The 20,703-nt window shown below is 43.4% G+C and overlaps 1 protein-coding gene across 5 annotated transcripts in view; it reads left to right on the top strand.

The window, feature by feature from the left end:
* The first annotated feature begins 2,372 nt into the window (after positions 1-2,372).
* The window catches only part of FBXW11 (F-box and WD repeat domain containing 11), a 94,586-nt gene continuing 76,255 nt past the window's right edge, over positions 2,373-20,703 (top strand). The window contains exon 1 of one of the 5 annotated variants that reach the window (XM_083730404.1): positions 2,373-2,609. Coding sequence is in view for 2 of the 5 variants with exons in the window: in XM_083730402.1 (XP_083586528.1) it covers positions 10,743-10,787 (45 nt within the window). In the remaining 3 variants the exon portion in view is untranslated. Of the gene's footprint in view, positions 2,610-9,827; positions 10,788-20,703 lie in introns of those variants that run through there. The other 4 variants (XM_083730402.1, XM_083730403.1, XM_083730400.1 and 1 more) reach the window with 4 other exon arrangements.

Below are 20,703 nucleotides of genomic sequence, written 5' to 3'. Positions count from 1 at the left end.
TCTGAACGAAACAGTGGGTGTATGATTTTTGTGGTTCATGCTGTGGCCACAGACATGTGATTTGACGGTGAGTTTGGGGTTGCCCAATGCAAAAATCCTGAGAATCCATGCTTTGTAACCATGTTTTTGCGCCATTGCATCTTATGGAGTGAAAAATACGGTAAGTCTGCTACAAGGTATAATTGGGTTGGTTGGTTGGTTGGTTGGTTGGTTGGAGGCCTTATATCTGCAGTGTACCATAATTATGGTGGGGTTATCGTCCACAATTGTGCAGCTGTATGATCAGACTTTTCCAGCAAAGAGCTTTAGGTCCCTTCCAACTTTACAATTCTATGATCTGCATGATGATTTTTTCTTCTTCGTTAAATGATAGCAATGCAGTTCTTTGGGCATTATGCAAGTCCACAAGGCGGACTCTTCTATAACTGTTCCACCTGCTTGTCCTTTATTTCTATGGTAGATTCCAAAAGAGCATTGCTAGTTTCCCCCATTCTAGTTTTCAGAGGCTGTAGCTGATTGATACACAAAGTTCACATGCAAGCTTAAAAAAAATCACCACCTCTGTTGTTTTAGGTTCAAAATCAGGAAATTGGGCTACCATCCTATTATCCACATATCTGGGAGTAAGCCCTGTTGAATTCAGTGAGTTGATATGCAAAGGGCTGCACGGCTGGTTTTCTGAAGGTTTATACGATGCTTGCTTTTGTACCAAAAACTTAGCTGCTGAAATGTGTTGTTGTTGTCTGAAGTCGACCCATTCCTCAGGCAAAATTGATGACACAAAATAGAAGAGACTGAAGTTGACAACTAAGCCTGGTTTTTTTTAGGACACAAAGTAGCTCTGAGATCGTAGACAAATTTCCCAGAGGAAAGAACAAGATGTGTTTTGATTCATCCAGCTTACTTACTGGAAAGAAGGCTGAAAGGGTCAAATTTAGACAAATTTCAGAATATTTACTTGGTTTTTCGTTTCTTTCTCATTACCCAGATATGGATAAATAGTGCCTGAATAGTTTGGGGTCGGGCTATGCCAACTATTAGGTAGAGACGGGCAGCAAGTGATACTGAGGGAACAGGAAATGGTTGTGAGAGAGCTGTGTGTCATGTTTGTGCCCCTAAAGCCAAATGGCTGCCCTCAGATGGTGGATGCATCATTCTTCTCCCACCTTATCCTTACAACAACTCTGTGAGGCAGACCAGACTGATAGCGACTTGCCCTAAGGTTGGCCCATGATCCTCATCCTTTAGCGGTGACTAAAAACTACAATTGGGACGCAGGTGGCACTGTGGGTTAAAGCCTCAGCGCCTAGGACTTGCCGATCGAAAGGTCGGCGGTTCGAATCCCTGCGGCGGGGTGCGCTCCCGCTGCTCGGTCCCAGCGCCTGCCAACCTAGCAGTTCGAAAGCACCTCCGGGTGCAAGTAGATAAATAGGGACCGCTTACCAGCGGGAAGGTAAACGGCGTTTCCGTGTGCGGCTCTGGCTCGCCAGATGCAGCTTTGTCACGCTGGCCACGTGACCCGGAAGTGTCTCCGGACAGCGCTGGCCCCTGGCCTCTTAAGTGAGATGGGCGCACAACCCCAGAGTCTGTCAAGACTGGCCCGTACGGGCAGGGGTACCCTTACCTTTACCTTTAAAAACTACAACAATAATAATAATAATAATAATAATAATAATAATAATAATAATAATTTGTTTATACCCCGCCCATCTGGCTGAGTTTCCCCAGCCACTCTGGACGGCTCCCAATCGAGTTTTAAAAACAATACAGCATTAAATATTAAAAACTTCCCTAAACAGGGCTGCCTTCAGATGTCTTTTAAAGATAGGATAGCTGCTTATTTCCTTCTCATCTGAAAGTAGGGCGTTCCACAGGGCGGGCGCCACTACCAAGAAAGCCCTCTGTCTGGTTCCCTGTAACCTCACTTCTCGCAATGAGGGAACCGCCAGAAGGCCCTCGGCACTGGATCTCAGTGTCTGGGTTGAACAATGGGGGTGAAGACGCTCCTTCAGGTATACAGGACCGAGGCCGTTTAGGACTTTAAAGGTCAGCACCAACACTTTGAATTGTGCTCGGAAACGTACTGGAAGCCAATGCTGATCTCTCAGGACCGGTGTTATGTGGTCCCGGCGGCCTCTCCCAGTCACCAGTCTAGCTGCTGCATTTAAAAGAAGTGCTTCGCAAGTGTCTGTCCCCGGGTGCTAGCTCAGAGCAATATCTGGCGGCGATCTCTGGCAATTCTTGAGGCCATCAGCACTTGCTATGTCGACGGCATCACATTTCCTCCCGAGTGACCTTGGCCGTTCATCGTAGCACCTGAACTTTTAATTGCCATCGGCTTCTCTCCCTATGCTTATGAATGCACCAATCCATCCAACAGCTTCTCTCGCTGCCAGGGCCCATCGGAGAGCAAGTTCAAACTGTCAGCCTACATCACACTGATGGAACGGATCATGACTAGCTGGCTGGGAGCAGGAGCCGACAGCTATGTTAGCTGATGGGCGTTTGGAAAAACAAGTCTCTGCTAACAATGCACTTTGCAGCTTTCGAGATCAGATGGGGCCCGCCTGCCACAACCCTGCTGTCAATCTGTGTGTCAGAATTTCCTGGTGAGTGTGCTTTGCTCAATGGATCCTTTCCTCTTTCATCCGGGAGCATTCCATTGATACTTAACCAAAGATCTCTACAAAACTCCCAGCACCAGGGGAAGCAAGTTTCTGGTGCCCTTGACCTGGGCTTTCATTAGCAAAATGAGGTGTTAGAACGGACTGTCCCACTTAAACTGCTGGGCTCTGGAGCATAGGGATGAGAGAATCTGTCGTTTTCAGTTTCTCCAAGGTTCTCCTTTTTCCAGCCAAAGTCAGTTCTCCATAATCCTTTGTGATTTTTTTTTAAACACCCTCATAAACCTCTAAGTGTGAATTCCTACTAATATACACGTTTTTGTCTGCAGTTTTGCCTTTTGCAAACCAATCCATGAAGCATGTTTTGTATGTTGCTTTCCCTAATGTGTTTCACTAGTACAGTAGTACCTCGGGTTACTGATGCTTCAGGTTACAAACGCTTCAGGTTACAGACTCCGCTAACCCAGAATAGTACCTTGGGTTAAGAACTTTGCTTCAGGATGAGAACAGAAATCGTGCTCCGGCGGTGCAGCGGCAGAAGCAGGAGGCCACATTAGCTAAAGCGGTGCTTCAGGTTAAGAACAGTTTCAGGTTAAGAACGGACCTCCGGAACGAATTAAGTACTTAACCCAAGGTACCACTGTATGTTACTTTCACAAGCCATTGTGCCACAATGGTGAGAATGCTGGACTAGGACCTGGGAGCGCAGGGTTCGAATCCCCACTCAGCCATGACTGGGAGTGACCTTGGGCCAGTCACTATCTCTTAGCCTAACCTACCTCACAGGGTTGTTGTGAGAATGAAATGGGGAAGAGAAGAACCATGTGACCACCTTCAGCTCCTTGGAAGATAAGGGTGGTATATAAATGTCAATAACAACAACAACAACAACAACAATTTATATGCACACTTTAGTATATGCTCTTCTGTGCACATTAGCTGGGGGTGAGAATTGCATTGCAAAATTCAAAAATGTGCAAATTTCGAAGGCCGGCTGTTTTAGTTCACATTCTTTTTCAGAAAATGTGAACTAGGCATGTTCACCTTTAAATACAAACTGGATTAATTTCTCCCCCATCTCTACTGGAGGGTTTCTGAATGTTCCCTTATGTAAACAATGGGGTGGTGGTGAAAAACAACACAATTCCTGTGTAAGTATCAAATTAGCACAGGACAGATTGAGCAGGATTTGAGCCTTTCTCCCTGATATCCCAGGCTACAGTTCTTTCCCCAACCCCTCTTTGGTGGGAAATATTTTACAACCAATAAAGGCACCCCATGCATGGTGGCACAGTCCATGGTACAGGCCCCTCAAATTTCTACCACCTCATTATAGACCAGGTCTAAGCTAGGGATAGGGACACGGGTGGCGCTGTGGGTTAAACCACAGAGCCTAGGACTTGCCGATCAGAAGGTCAGCGGTTCGAATCCCCGCGAAGGGGTGAGCTCCCGTTGCTCGGCCCCTGCTCCTGCCAACCTAGCAGTTCGAAAGCACGTCAAAGTGCAAGTAGATAGATAGATACCACTCCGGCGGGAAGGTAAACGGCGTTTCCGTGCGCTGCTCTGGTTCGCCAGAAGCGGCTTAGTCATGCTGGCCACATGACCCGGAAGCTGTACGCCGGCTCCCTTGGCCAATAAAGCGAGATGAGCGCCGTAACCCCAGAGTCAGCCACAACTGGACCTTTACCTTTACCTTTAAGCTAGGGGTATTTAAAACCACTGGTCTGAATTCTCCTGGGGAATCCCATTCCTTTACCAACTCTGTAGGAGAGTGTAGCTCAGAAGAAGTCACCAGCAATCATATTAAGAGACTGGCAAGTGGTCTCTCTACTCTACAATGGAGTTGTTGAAGAGTTGGTTGGCAATCCTGCCCACAAGCTCAGTGGTGAAAACCCCTATTTTCATTCAAACCTTGGCCAAGCATGGAGACCAGATATATAGGATGGATGAGCATGCTATGTAAATTCACTGCAGTTATTATTATCCGCACAATATTTTAAATATACTGACAGATGGAACATCACTGAACGTAAAGGTTAACGTTGCTAAAGTTATAACCACCAGTGGAATCTCTTTTAAACAAATTAGGTATCGGTGCAGAATTCAGACACTGAGAAAACAGAAAAGCATACAAAACAAAGCAAAACTTTGCCTGGGCACTGATGGTAGTCAGTGCACAGGCAAGCTGCAGAGACCTTTAGTTGCTTTTGTAAAAGAATTCAAATCAAACAATTTAGTAAGAATTAGCTCTCCCCAGACAGACTCTCTGACCTACAAATTCAAAATGGACACCTGGGATCAGAGAAATTCTAGACTAGTCAAAAGCAAATTAAAAAAACAGAAAACAAAACAGATCAAAGCCCAAAGTCATGGGACAAACTTGAAAGAAAGAAAAAGATTAAATAAGGGAGGGGTGACATAATTTTTAGCTAACTCCAGACCTCAGCTCCCAGGGAGCCCCAGCGTTACTTGATCGTCTAAGATGTAAAGCAATTTCTTGAACAATGAAGAGCCTTGTGGTACCTTAAAGACTAATGAATTTATTGTGGCATAAGCTATTGTCTGGTGCATCTGAAGGGGTCTCTGGTCCATGAAAGCTTATGGCACCATAATAATTTTTTAGTCTTTAAGGTAGCACAAGACTCTCTTTTATTTCTGCTATAACAGACTAACATGGCTACGCCTCTGGAAGTAATTTCCTGCAGGAACTTAATAGGTAATAGGATTACATCTCTAACAAAGAAATAAGCAGGAACACTCTGGGTGGCAGGTTTAGCTACCAAGACTTACACAAAGGAAGGACTCCGAATTTGATGGGCCATTGACTTGGGCAAAGGAGTCATTGTAATAACCAGGAAGAACCATTTACACTTGGCAAAAATCATAAAAGGATGTTAATTAAATTCTAACCTACATTTTTTTCTATAGAAAGCGCTCCCTTTCCCCTGTTCTGAACCAGATACATCAGATCGCAGCAGCTGTGATGCTCATGGTATATTAGCCAATAATATACTACAACTGTAGAATAATATTCTGTAGACAATAATATTCCACAGAGTACAACTAGAATTCCTTCATAACATGCAATATTTTTATGACGTGGAGCTTAATCTCCTCTTTCGATAGCACCATCCTATGCATGTCCTCTCAGAAGCAGGCTATATTGAATTAAGTGGTATTTACTCCAACCTAAGTGTACACTGGCAAATTAGGGGTAGTTCAGCCATTCATCATGTCAGGGAACAAAAATTAATGTAACATTTTAGGGATTTAGTGCAACTAAGAATAGCAGTGGATATCTGAAAATGTTTTAGTTTAGATTAAATGTGAAGTTTAAAAACAGGTGGATAATTTCAGATAGTCATTGAATATGGATCCAAAACGGTCCATAGTAATTTCAATTGCCAGAATAGGTATGGAAAAAGGTTCTTTTTTAAAAGCAAACTTACTGTTACTCTTTGTTGCCTCAGGGGTTGTTGCTTTTTCCTTTGGAAAAAGCATTCTTTTGAAGGGAGAACTGATTTAAGTTTACTCAATCATGTGATTCTGTCTCAAAATACCAACGAACTCTGTCCATAATGCAATTTTCTCCTTATTGTGTGCAGATGCCCTGAAACACAAATATTCTATATATAAACGATGAACAAGCTATAACCATATTAATCACAGTGTCTGGAAATGAATCATGTGAACAGGACCTAAAAGTTAGGAGCGGGGCTTTTGTTCAGCTGGAACTCAGTGGAACGCAGTTCCGGCACCTCTCAGGTGTGCACCATTGCCATTCTAAGAGAAATAGGGAGGTGTTCACAGTGGGTTTGGTTTTTCTAGAAAAATAGCACTGGTAGGCTGCTTTGCTCTTCCCAGCTCATTCTGCTTCTGTTTTGTACTGTACTGAACCAAGACATGGTTTTGCTTGAGTGTCATCTGATTGTGGGCTCATGGTTTAACTCTCTGCGCTGTAAACAAGGCTTGTCCTGTGGTTTACACTGGCAGGGGTCGGCAAAGTTTTTGTGGCTTGGGCCGGTTCACGGTCCTGCAGGCGCCATGGTGGGCCGGAGTGCGCATGCACACACGCACACATACGCAAATGCTATTTCCAGTGCTCCTTCTGGTGCGGAGGAGGCATGTGCAGCTTCCCATTGGCTGCAGGTAAGCTGGCTAGAATAATTGAAGACGGGTCCGTGCTCTGCTCTGTGCCGGTTTAGTGCGGCGCATGGGAGCCGATCAAGCGGGCAGCAGGCGTCCCCGAGCAGGTGGTGGGGGTCCATGGGCTGGTTAAATGACCCCCATGGACCGCTTGTGGCCCACGGGCCTTAGGTTGCTGACCCGGTTTACAGTCTGGGAGTTGTCTAGTAGAGCTAAGCATGAGCCTGGGTTTGAATGACACACTAAGCCAAACCATAGCTTAGCTCAGTACTGTGCAGCAGCAAAATGATCTGGAGAGGAGCAAAGGAACCTCAATTGCCTCTTTGGGAGACATGGGTTGGCACAGAGCGACATGCAGACTGGGCCAGAGTTTGTGCAGAGACAAACAAACACCTTCCATCAGATCTTAGGATACAGGCAGGATATGGGAAATGTGGCTACCCAGGTTTAAATTCCAGCTCTGTTATGGACCGATGATGCTGGGAACTACCTCCCTGTAAAGTGGTTCTGTTGTTTTTGCAAACTAAGGATGAGTCAGACATGGTAGTTTTAGTTTCAGTGACTGTTTTGAGAAAAACTTGCAACTGAGATGTGGCTCTCACTTGTGGGTGGATCCATGTCCTAGAATCCATGTGGACCAACATTTTAGCAGTCTAGAGTTTGATATTCAGTGGAAGACAAGAGTGCCTGGAGTGCTCTGGTCCATGGGGTCACGAAGAGTTTTAGACAACTAAAAAAAAAAAAAAAAAAGCTTGATATTATTAATGCAGAAGCACAAGTGAAGGACAAGTTTCCTGTATGGTAGTAGATGACAATACTCTTTTCTTGATTCATTTCAAGTGTGTATGTGTATCATAATTGGACCAGGTAACATAAGACTACTTAATATGTGAGACTCCTCCCCTTGCTCCTTTATAGTGTGAAGGAAAGACCATTTTGGTGTGGCATCTCTCAAGTTCCTCCTGCCAAAGACCTTAAGAAGCATGCCAGTCACCTTCAATCTTTTCAGACCCTGGACCTGACGTTTAGCACAAATATTGAGACCCTTCTCTTATTTTTTTTACCATACATTTGATGGCGATAGGGCTGCTTTTGCACTCCATGTTAGATTTATCATCTTTTGATAAATCTACCTTCACCAGGAGAGGGCTAGGCCGCTTTTTCTTCTTCTCAATATGGAGATTTCCACGGCATTTTTCTTGTCACACTAGAGTCAACGCAAGTTGACTGTTTACAGTGCACTGGGCCAGCCTGGTGAATGGTTGATTCCAGAGTTCTCCTAAATGCACCATTAGAAAATCTGGGCAAAACTGGGTGTTCATGAAATCTGAGAAAATAATGAGTTGAAAAAAATTATGCTTCGTTGCAGATACAGCTCTGAAAAAATGTCAAAAAATAATTTTCAGAGCTATATTGATTGCCACTTCAGCCAGTTTTTTAGAACAGGTATTTTCAGACCCAGAAGTCACTTTTAACCCAAACAGGTATTTGGAGACACATTTATTAATCTTCTACCATTTGGTAGTGGTCTGGTCACAACCCATTTTGGATCAGGACACACACACCCAATTGAAAACCAGTGTTTTAGCAGACGTACTTCTTCCTTTTTGTTGCCTGGCATGACTCCAGGTAAACGCTGCCAAGGGATCACTGTGCCAATCTCAGTTGTGACGTCTTTTCCTTTTAAGAATTTTTTGTAAGCTATGCAGAGAGACTCTGGCTGGCTGCTCCTGAGAACATGATGCTGGAATGTGGCCTGATCCACTGGAGCTCTTCTTGTTCTTTTGGGGCCTTTAAAACAGGATTGGAATTGCTGTTGTTTCACGTTGCCATTGTGTTATGCATTGGATATATTCATTTCAGATTTTTACGCTGTAAACCGCCCTGTTAACTTCCGCAGTATTTAAATTTGATCAATGAGGGTGATGTACAAACGGCATATACCCAACTCTTGCTGTGGAGCAACCCACCCTGGGCCACTTTCAGACCCTCCCAAGTGTCCCTATTTTCCAGAGACAGTTCTGGATTTATAGAAGCCGTCACAGTTTCTGATCCCGCTTTCCCTTAGGACATCCATATTTTCATCGGAGGGTAAAGCAAATAATTTAGACAGTGCCTATATGATATCGAGCAACAGAATAATCTGGCCACAATAAGGAAATTTTGTCCATGGCATGATTATTTTCCACCTGGTCATTTTGACACTTTGGCACCCTGTTTGAAAAACACAGATGTGCTTTCATTTCGCAAGATTGAGGCTGTACTTGAGGGTCGATTTCAAAAAATTCCATTGGAAAACGGTTACGTCCATGTGGAGATGGCAGTATTGAGTCAGTGGCTCATTTGCTTCTGGCTTGCACTCTTTATAGATTTGAGGAGTGAGGTTATTACCTCTCTACTATTGTCCATGATGGGTTGCTCAACCATTGCTATTGTGTCCTTTCTTTTAGCAGATCAAGATGATCAGGTGACAGCAAAAATGTCAAACTGGGGGCAATTAGAATAAGAGCAATTATTTTATTATTGATGTAAACCCCCAAAATGTATTTTTTATAATTTTTACCTCTATCTTCAGTATTGTATTTTATTGCTATGGCTAGTGGCTGATGCAAATAAAAGATTCTTCTGATGCAGCAATCAGAGGGTATGCAGTTTTGCAACCCTTGAGTAAAGGAGATAAGGGACTATATTAGAAGATGTCTGATGGCAGCCCTGTGTAGGGAATTTTTAAAGAAATGTTGAATGTTTTATTCTGTTTTTTATATGTGTTGGAAGCTACCCAGAGTGGCTGTGGCAACCTAGTCAGATGGGCAGGGTATAAGTAATAAAATTATGATGATGGAATAGGACACCTCTATTTTCATGGGAGAATACCTGTAGCACAACATATATAAAAAAACATTAAAAATAGGTTATGTTTTATATATGCTGGAAGCTGCCCCGAGTGGCTGGGGCAACCCAGTGGAATGGGTGTGGTATAAATAATGCAATTATTCGTATTATTATGGAATAGGATGTCCCCATTATCATGGGAGAATAACTATCCCTACAGGCTTATGCTGCAAATAGTCCTGAGGATATAAATGAAGTGAACCGATAAACCTACACTGAGAACCGGTAAATTTACGGTAAATTACGGAAGGTCGGCGGTATACCAATGTAATAAACAATAATAGCAATAATATTAAAGGGAATAGCCGCCCCCACCCTCTAGCGTTGCCATACACGGCGTGGGGCCCTCGGCGCCCTCACGCCTGAGGTAAAGGCGCCCACGACGGAGCCTTTTGTGAGGAAACAGTGGCCTGAGGCGCCATGAGGCAGCTCCACTGCGCCTGCGTTCTCGGAGCCTGCGGCCTACGCCGGCCTTTCCCCCGTCGCCAGCAGCAACCGGGACCCCCAAAAAGGGCCTCGCCCCGGGCAACTGGGAAGAAGCAAAGGCGCAGCACGTTCCTTCGAGCCAGTTCTTTAAAAAAAATTAAAATAATCCGCCGTTGGGAGGCAAAAAACCCCTCCTCGCCACCGCTTTGCATGTCGGGAAACGTAGTTCCTTTAGCCGCTCCGCCGCGAGGAGCGCTAAGCACTCCCCCCTCGGCGCTATGCATGCTGGGCCTTGTGGTTCTTTTTCCCGCCGGCCGGCGCAAAGCCTGTCGGGAGCTGTAGTGCCTCTCCTCCTCCTCCTCCTCCTCCCCCCACCCTTGGTCGCGACGGCGGTTCCGACGCGGCTGCTGAGGGGGAAACGGTCGCCGCCGTTGCTAACGTTCGCCCGCCCGCGCGCCGCGTCGGCCTGCTGCGTCACTTCCTCTTCCGGGCGCGCGGCCGAGGAGGCGGCGGCGGGTCAGTCGGTCGATCTATCGGCAGCCGGCCTCCTCCTCTGAGGGAAAAGGAAAAGGTGGGGGGGTCGATACGGGCTTTTCTCTCCTCAGCCGCCGAGGAGGAGCCGCTGCCGCCGCCATTCCCGCCGCCGCCGCCGCCATGGAGCCGGAGTCGGTGATCGAGGACAAGACCATCGAGTTGATGGTGAGTATGAGGGGGCCGAAACCGACGCCGGAGCCCTTTTCTGCCGCCGCCGCCGCCTTCCCTCAGGGCCCCAGAGAGGCGGGCGAGGCCTCGCGAGGAGAGGAGACGCCACAACCGGGCGGGGGGGGGGCGAGGTGGGAACCGGGAGAGAGACAGAAAAGAGAAGGAACGGGAGGCGCCGGCGCGGTGGGAGCTGGTCTTTGTAGGCCTCGGGTTTCGCCTGCGCATCCTCCGCTCCCTCCTTCCTTTTCTTCCGTCCCCGCAGTGGGGAGCGAGAGGGGGGGAGGAGGGGGCGGGCCGGGCTGCCGGCCGGCCTCGCACTTCCAGGCCAGGTTCCTTTCTCTCCTGCTCTTTCATTCGCAAAAGGGATCCTCGGAAAGCCGCCTTTCGCCGCTGCCCGTTATGTGTCAGCTGGGAAAGAGGGTGGTGGGGAGAGATCGGCCCCTTTTGGCCCCCCTTCTTTTCCCCACCACCCCGACCTCTACACCCAGGGTGTTTCGCCTCCCTCCTCCCCTGTTGTAAGCCACCCAGAGTGGTTGGGGGCAACCCAGTCCGATGGACGGGGGTACAAATAATAAAAATTATTATTATTATTATTACTGTCCCAAGCAACCAGGACAAAAGCCACACAAGGTGTTGGGCATCTACGCAGGTGAAAGGCCTCTGGGTAAATGTGTCGCTCCTCACCCCCTAAAAAAAAAGAGAGAGAGAATATGCTGAAGGTGACATTTGCGAGCCAAGTTGTCTCTCGCAGCGTAAGAGCCCAGTTTCACAAAGCAAGGGGCATGGTTTGGAGGGGCGATGTGCTTGGGCTGTTGCTGTGTGGACATTTCAGCTTCCAGGCTCTTGAGGACTGCAAAGCTTTGATCAATCAATCAATCAGGGCGATTGAACAGCTAGTGGGTTAGATTCGGCCCCTTCTCTCACCCCTCCGAAAAAGATCATTGTTGGGGTGGATGACAGGCAAAGACGTTGGGCCTCAGGACTTCTATGTGGCCTACTTGCCATGCAGAGAGGCTTGCACAGATGTGCTGGTTAAAGATGGCGGGTGTCCCTCCCCCTCCCCCTTGCAGTGTGGTAACTTAAGATTTCATAATCATAAGTGACCATCTTCAAGAGATGCTGACCTCTTCCTTTAGAGTGACTTTATTGAATGTTGTTGATTGTGTGCACTTTCAATTGTAATTGGGTAATTAAAATTGGTCATCATATAAACATTAAGATGGTGATGCTGAATTGATTTTAAATCCTTTGTATCAGTTGATAGCCTTAGTTCTCTTTGGGTACATTTGTCTTGGATGACTACTGAACTGTGCTCTACCACGGTAGAAAGATAGCAAGCTAGTGTTCTTCTTGCTTACGTACTTATTTATTTTGGTACTTTGAGTTTTTTGTTTGTTTGTTTTTTAATGTAAAAGACTCGTAAGCAAGCAACACTTTGACACTTTTAGCCAAAAAGGGGAAATGTCTGTCATGGGATATTGTGGAGCCGTGTTGTATATGTGCAATATGCAGTGGATTGAAATGTGGCGTGCTCAACATACTATGGAGCTCGCTCCCAGCCCTCGTGCAATATTTCTATGTCCAGAGGCGGACACAGAAGGTGGTTAGTTTTGCTCTGATCCTTGTAAATATGTGTCCTTAATGTCAGCTATACACCTTCTGAACACTGAAGAAGTTGGAGGTTTTCTGTTCGTTTTGTTTTACAATTAACATAATAATGAAAGGGCTTTAAAAGAAATCTGTTTTGAGTGGAATAATGTTTATACAAAACAATGAAATTTGTTATCTTACAAATCTGTCTTTGCTGATAGAGATTCCCTGGAGATCAGTTCGGGTTTTGTGAGTTCAAGTATGGATCACAACCAAAGAAGTCCTTAGTTGCAGTCATTCTTTGTCAGAAAAAGGTGTATAAAGAAACTTTCCATTTGTCTCTTTGGTGGGGACAACCCTTCACATATGTTCTGGAGCTATTAAACTGGGGCCAGTACCTGATTATTACATTTTTAGTCACTTTCCTGTTGTCATATATACAAACATGGTTGATAATGTGAAGAATGTGCTTATTTATTTTTTCTTGGAAATTTTGTTTCCTTTTGTGTGTCAATACTAAAGCAGAAGCTCATTTTATGAACTTCAGAAAGTGTGCAGAATAAACATAGAATGTTAAATTTGTTTATCTTCATTTTACATTAATGTGCTGAATTTTCCTCAGTAGAACCATTCATTTTACAGAAGCAGTATAATTTAGTGAAGTGCAAGGGCAAGACTGCTCAAGTCTACATTGTTGGAGAAGCACATAGCAGATAAAATGGCCACAGGGAAAATGAAGAGGGTAACATTGCTGTAACAAACCCAAAGGCCCAATAGTAAAATTTGGTTAAGTAGAAGCATTTTTTTAAAAATAAGAATGGGGTAAAGTGACTTGGCAGTGATCAGGAGAGTGCTATGAATTATATGTATATTTTATGTAGCCTCTGTAATGAACATTTTACTGAGTTGTTGACACTAAACACTGCACTTTGCTACAGTTGGGTTTTGACAGCAGTTGGGATTTATTTAAGCTGACAAGCAAACTGCTAGTTTTAGGAAACATGTAAACTCTGTCTTAAGAATTCTAATCATGGCCAAACATTACAGTAATATTATGGTTGTGTGTTCTTGCATTTCTTAATCCATTAGTGCTGGCCACTATGCTATAGTAGCAGTACAGCACTTGCCTTGCACCCACAGAGTACCAGATTCAGTGTCTGGCATCATTATTAAAACGATTTTAGGACTAGGAAAGATCTGTATCTTAATACTTTGGAGAGCTGCTCTTAAACTATGCCCTCTGATGTGACTTGAGTGAAGCAAGCTAGCACCTTTCCCTTCCAGAAGGCTGTGGCAAGGTGGGTGGGAGGGACTGAATCCTAATACAGGTGACTTTTTTATCCTGGCCTTTTTCACCCATTGGGATCAGTGTACTAGTACAACAACTTGCAGTAGTTACCTTCTAAGGTCCAGTCTGTTTTCTGGACAGCAACCCTCCCACCTGGAGCATCCTGGAAACCAATTAGACAAACTGGGTTTCATTGCTGGGTAATTGCTTTCCCCCCACTCCCAATAAATTCTGTACTGGCGCAACCCCCACCCCATCCAGCTATGCTATTCAATGTTAGGAGAATGAGGAAATCCCAGTAAGTGAGTCATGACAGTGCCATAGGGAGGAGGAAGTTCTCTGTCCTGCTCTGAAAACCTTAATAGTCCTTTCTGTACATTATATCCGGGAAGTCATAGCTGTTTGACAACTCAAAGAAAAAAAAATGTGTAAAATAAGTACTCACAAACAGCATTGCAGATTCAAAATAAGTGAACTGAATTATAGGGTAGTATGTTGAATTTTAGGGACGCAGGTGGCGCTGTGGGTTAAAGCCTCAGCGCCTAGGAGTTGCCGATCGAAAGGTCGGCGGTTCGAATCCCTGCGGCGGGGTGTGCTCCCGCTGCTCGGTCCCAGCGCCTGCCAACCTAGCAGTTTGAAAGCACCTCCGGGTGCAAGTAGATAAATAGGGACCGCTTACCAGCGGGAAGGTAAACGGCATTTCCGTGTGCGGCTCTGGCTCGCCAGAGCAGCGATGTCACGCTGGCCACGTGACCCGGAAGTGTCTCCGGACAGCGCTGGCCCCTGGCCTCTTAAGTGAGATGGGCGCACAACCCCAGAGTCTGTCAAGACTGGCCCGTACGGGCAGGGGTACCTCTACCTTTTCCTTTATGTTGAATTTTAGGGTAATATGTTGTAGTGTGGATCAAACTTATACTACATAGATATTGCCTGTAAGCACAGCCACATTTTTGTGGTGTTCTTGGAGCAGATTTTCCCCACTTGCTTCTTTTGGGTATCATTTCTTTCAACTCTTGACTGGATATTTGGTGTGGGAGTTCAAAATCAGAACGATGAAAGAAAACATTAAGATAGGTAAGGTACTTAAACAGACTCTGCATTTGTCTTGGACAGCAAGTCGAAAGCTCTTTTTGTAACATGAAATGTGACACTGGATCAAGGCATTGTTTTTTTCGGCTGCAGCATTTACTTTCAGTAATTGAATCATCAATATTAAGAATAATTTGTTGAAGTGTTTGAACTTTGACAGTGTGGTGTTGTTGTTGACTACTGCTCTTCAGTTTTGATAACATAGCAGTACTTTTTCTAAAAAGCGCCTCTGTGAAAACGTGTACTGTAAAATTAGCATAGACAGGCATGATGAATCAAGCAGATAATTCCAGGTGGCTTAATTTTGCCATTGTTAATCTTAAGCATTCAAGTTATTACAGTGGTACCTCTGGATGCGAACGGGATCCATTCCGGAGCGTGTGTGTGGGTTGCAAATTGCCGCTGCTGCGCATGCACGTGACGTCATTTTGAGCATTGCGCAAGCGGCAAAACCTGGAAGTAACACGCTCCGTTACTTCCGGGTTGCCGCGGAGCATAACTTGAAAACGCTCAACCTGAAGCACATCTAACCCGAGTTATGACTGTATTCTAAAAGTGCCAACAATTATAGGCTTGTGGTGATCTCCAGTATTTTCGTCCTTGGAGTAAATGCGTTGAAATTGATGAACATAATCTGAAGTCCATTAATTTCAGTGGCCCTATTCTGTGACTAACGTTAGATATCATCCATCGTTTTACTGTCTTTGGATTTTAGAAAGGTGAAAAGCAAGCATTTTGAACCTGATGTTCAGACATGATTTTTTTTAATACCAGCTTATTTATGGTACATTTGCTTGTTGTCTGTTGACTTTAAGGTGAAAGCTTTTTTTGGGAGAGAGGGGGATGACTCTTTGATTAATTACTTTTACAGATGTTTATAATTAAAATCGACATTATTTTTGTTCTTAAGCTTACTTTCTAGCAAAGCAAAGGAAGGAAATCTCTGAGGGTTTTTTTAGATTAATGGTTTTTAGAGTTTTAAAAACATTTATTATATATGAGAGGCATAATGCAAATATACATGGAAATTCCATCTGACCTGCAAAATCAGGCATACGAACTACCTAGGTAGATCACCAAACATTAGTGTTTTCAACTGCAACTGGTCTTGTGCATGCAGCTTCTCTTTCGCCTGCCCTCCCGGTCTACCCATAAACAGCAGAAGAACTGCTTAAACATTAATCTTGCTTTCTCCCCCTCTCTTTCACATACTTTTTAAGAATTGCATTTCTGTAGTGTTCTTATCCAAGTGAATTCCATTCACTGCCTAGAGCCCCTCCAGTTAGAAAATGTGAGCTGGGTGAGTGAGTTTTGCTCCTCTGTCACCTGGTCCCCTTCCTATCAAAAAGTGTTTGTCCTAGAGATCCCCACAATGATGCTTGGGCTATTTCCCATTTCCTGATCTTGCATTCCTTATAATCCCAGCAGAGGCACTTGTGATCTGTTGCTACTCAGCCCATCAGGAAATAAAGAATGCTTGGTTATCAAACTTGAGTGCCTGCTGTATTTGCTTAGGTAGAGAGAGAGAGCAAGAAACTTTCAAATGTGCAGGACTGCCTCAAAGGTCAGCAGATTTCTGAGGGGGAGGGCAGTCCAGTTATATGTGGCCAATTTTGATTGAGCTAAATACTAAACTAATCTAAGTTATATCTAAAATAAAATCTAGACACTGAGAACGCTCAGCTCCCAGTGGATGCGTACACAGAAACAACGGAGCATAAGCATTGTTTTGTAATGTAGAGCATACAAAATGAGTAAAAATGAGAAAAGACAGTAACAATCAGTATATTTAGGAAAATAATAACTGTAGCTCAACACAATTCACTGTAAACTTTGCTACTGCTCATTAACCAGGGCCTAGATTCATTTCCTTAACACTCCCATCAATCTGATTGTGTAGGTCATGTGCATGATGATAATCGATATGTAGAATTCATGTGGCAGTGATTACTGGAGACCTAGGTAAAAGATTTTTGTACCATATTGTGCCACTCTTATTATATATGAGACCTTTCCCGGATGTTGATCTCCACATGGTAGTGTGTTTTTGCATGCAGGTGGTCCTTAGTGTATTGGGCTGCCACACAAGAGCAACTATGAATCAAAGCGGCCCCAAGCTTGATAGAGGACTCCAGGCAGGTCCCCATTTGCACAGGGATTGTGTTCTTGGTCATTGCGTGCATCAGCAGGGTAGGCATAAGCCCGCCTCACCTTGTTCCGGGGCCAAAAACGGCGCATGTGTCAGGGGTCATGCATGTCTTCAGTGCGTGCAAAGTGGGATTTGTCTGTACTTAAAATAAGTACAGCGACTATTTCCCCCCATATGTTTGATGAACTGAGTAGTTGATGTTATGACGTTGGTCTTGATTTCTGCTAAGCATTCTTTTTCATTTTGATAATTTTCTTGTTTCCAGATCTTTAATCAATGGCTGTACCATATTCAGTTTTTGTTGTCATTCAGCAAATCCTATGCAATATTGTTTTCCACTTGTATATTTGCCATAGCTTGCAGTAGCCTATATATTTCCATTAATTTTAAATTTTCCTCCATATTCTGTTAGGTTGCAATTCTGCATGAAGGCACTCTAACTGTAGCAAGAAAATGTACTGGTTTTTACCCATTGTGTGTGCATAAGCAGAACAAAGTTGCAATTTCTATGTGGGATGTCGTCCCTCTGAAGCCTTCTCTCTATACCCCCAAAATCTGCTCTGAATGGTCCCCCAGCCCTCTGGAGCAGATCTGAAGGAGATGTGGGGATTGCAGGATGGGGGAGAGGAAGGAAAAGTCCCATTGCGTGCACAGAAGTGCACTAATTTGCATTAATATATACTTTAGCAATAACCGAAAATGAACAGACTGTAGCAGAGCATATTTCCATTTTCTCAGGACTGAAATTCAACAGAATTTGATGACAGTAATATTATGACCTTAGTTTTTCTATATGTTTCACAAGTCTTTGCCATCTTGAACATCTTGCTATCTGTATGAAATAAGGTTGGGGAGAAGGAGAGCTTTGGGAATATATGTAAAATGAACATTATATGAAGTTCTTACTTCTCTGTGTGTCTCTAAATCAGTTGAAGGTTGTTGCCCAGCAAGAGTGTAATTAACAAATGTTTAAACAAATATGAAAAACCACAACTGAAATGCCTTCTTCCATGTACCCGTCTCCATCCTCCTCCTATCTTTCTGTCTGTCCAGCATTGGTGAGAAAATTGTTTTGCCAGTAACTAGAAAGGAGTTACTTTCAAAGACCAAACCTACGTAATACTTTGTTCTTGTACATTGTATGTCAGTGAATAGCAGCCTAGTTAAAACTATCAGAAAGAGCTGATAGTTGCAAAAAACAATTTACAGCTAGTCTGCCATTTTGTGGGTTTCTGAAATTCTAGGAACAGTGTTGCCTTTTTACAACGTGCTAGCAAAAAGCTGGCTACAGCATTCTGTACCAATTTTTTAATGATTGGCTGTTAACAGCTAATCCTATGTGGGGTTCGCAGGTAGTCTAGTATAAAGATAATTGATGTTAATCATGATGTGTACCTGACAGGACGTTTTTTTATTGCTATCTCTATTCTGGATAAGTAGATGTGACAAGCTATTACTTGAATTTCTAGACAAAACAATGTTGCAAAGTCTCCATCAGTGGCTTAATTTTCTTGGTCTCTGTTAAAATTTAAGTGAGGGTGGCGGTGATAAATTTCCATGTCCTAGTAAGTTCTAATTCAGGTTTTGTATTACAGCAAAATTTAACCACACCTATGATGACCACATTTAAAGTTATGTGATATGGCAACTTAGTCCATGTTTCACTTTTTTTTGTTACAATTAAAAATTCAGCTTAACTCTTCCTCAGACATAAAACAACTTAAGTTGGATTAATATACATTAGTATGAGGCAATGAAAGTGAGACTTATTGAGACTCATTCAGGACCTATGGATGCTGCAATAGACAGGACAGCCTGATATAGTAATTCAAAGTATCACAGAAATCTATGGGGGAAAGTGATGTAAAAAATGCACTGTACAGAAATACTTTTGCTTTTAAAATTATGACTGGATTGCTCAAGCAAAGCTGTTCTTCTGTGTATTAGGCACCTGTGGTTTATAGTAGTACCTGGTGGTTGCTGTTTTTTTTAGTAATCACTGCAGATATGATGGGCAAAATAGTCTCACTGTTATATTTATCGGAGATGGAAATTATACCGTTAATTTTTATATCTCAAACAGAAGTGCCATTCTGGATCAGGCCACAGATCAGTCTCCTTTCAGGGAGTCCTTGAGGAGGCATGAGGGTGACTGCTTCTGTTTGTCCCCTGCCTCTAGTGCTTAGGTGTATACTGTCACTGTTTTGGATGTTCTGATTAGTTTTATCAGCTAGTAGCACAATGGCTATCCTCCATGATTTGGATTTTTAAGTTGTCTATCAGTGCAATCCTCACTGCATCCACTCAGAAGCAAGTCGCAGGTAAGTGGAATTATGATTGCAGCCTAGTTGCACTTGGTGTTAGTGAGTTCTGAAAGTTAAATTCGAAGAAATGTCACTTGTCTGTCCTGAGCCTACTGCCAGTCAACTTCATGGTGTTTGGCATTTCTCTGCTGAAACACTTTCCCTGCTTAAACAAGTAGCAACATGGTTACTTGTTACGTTGCAAATTATAGGTGCTGCACTTCATTGCACCTCGGCAGACTCCTTGTTGCAAATGGTTGGTGGAGCTATGGAGGTGAGTATAAGTTCAGGTTAGCCTACAATCATAGGCATGCTTACTGAAAGTATGTTTCAGTGAAATCAATGAGATGCTTGGTCATAACCAGTAAGTGGGAATGAAAATTTTCTGCTGCACTTGCTTCTCCGCTGAAATTTTACCATTTATAGATATGTATGGTTTTATGAAAATAATTAGTAAAATTATGAATGTGTACAATACCAATAATATTTGGTGATCTAAAATCAAAGCTTTTAACTTTTTCCAGGTGACTATCCCTAGGAAGTAGTTTCTTTATACATTTGACTTTTAAAGATTCAGAGCCTCACATTATTTACAGTTTAAGAGGTTTGCATTATTTACAGTTTAAGAAGTAGAACAAAGTAAGGGAACTGATGGGAGTTATAGTCCAAATATTCTGGAAGGCACTGGGTTGGGGATGGCTGTCTTACAGAATTGTGCATCGTGTGGAAAAAGAGGACAGAGAATTTCTCTCCTTGTTCGTAACACAGAAATTTGGGATCAGCCAATGAGATTAATTGATAGTAGATTCAGAATTGGAAAAAGCAAGTAATTATTCACAGAATGAATAATTAGCTTTACAGAATTTCCTGTTACAAAATGTGATGAGTGCCATGAGCTTTAGTCACTTTAAAAACAGCTTAGACAGGTTAATAACTGCTATTTAGCATTGCAACACCATTTTTTAAAAAAAGGATTTGGGTATTTAGAGACTGGTTAGCTTAACATTTGTTCCAGGAAAACTGCTGGAAATCATTATTAAAGTTAAGATTACCAAGCATACAGAAGAACAAGTCTTGCTGAAGAAGGAGGAGTGTGGGTTCCACAAAGGTAAGTTGTATCTAAATTTTTATTGGAGAGTGTCAAGAACATGTGAATAATTAGTGGACTTTGTGTACTTGGACTTCCAAAAAGCTTTTGGTAAAGTTCTTCTCCAGAAACTCTTGACTAAGTTTAGCAATCATTCTACAGACCCTCTCAGGAAGGTCTCTTAAAAGACCAAGATGCAGAGAGGAGGTATAAACAGAATGTTCTCACAATGGAATGATGTAAGAAGTGAGATCTCCCAAGGATTTGTAGTGTGACTGGTGCCTTCTAGGTGTTTAAAATGAAAAAGGGCTGTGAGCTGCTCCAAAAGGACTTATTCATACTGGGTGAGTGGGCATTAAAATGGCAAATATGGTTCAGTGTAAGGAAGTATAATGTGATGCTCATTA

Source organism: Podarcis gaigeae (genome assembly GCF_964106915.1).
Source record: "Podarcis gaigeae genome assembly, chromosome: 3".
Classification (NCBI taxonomy): Eukaryota; Metazoa; Chordata; class Lepidosauria; order Squamata; family Lacertidae; genus Podarcis; species Podarcis gaigeae.
Note: the sequence above shows the minus strand (reverse complement) of the source record. Positions and strands in the feature narration are given on the sequence as shown.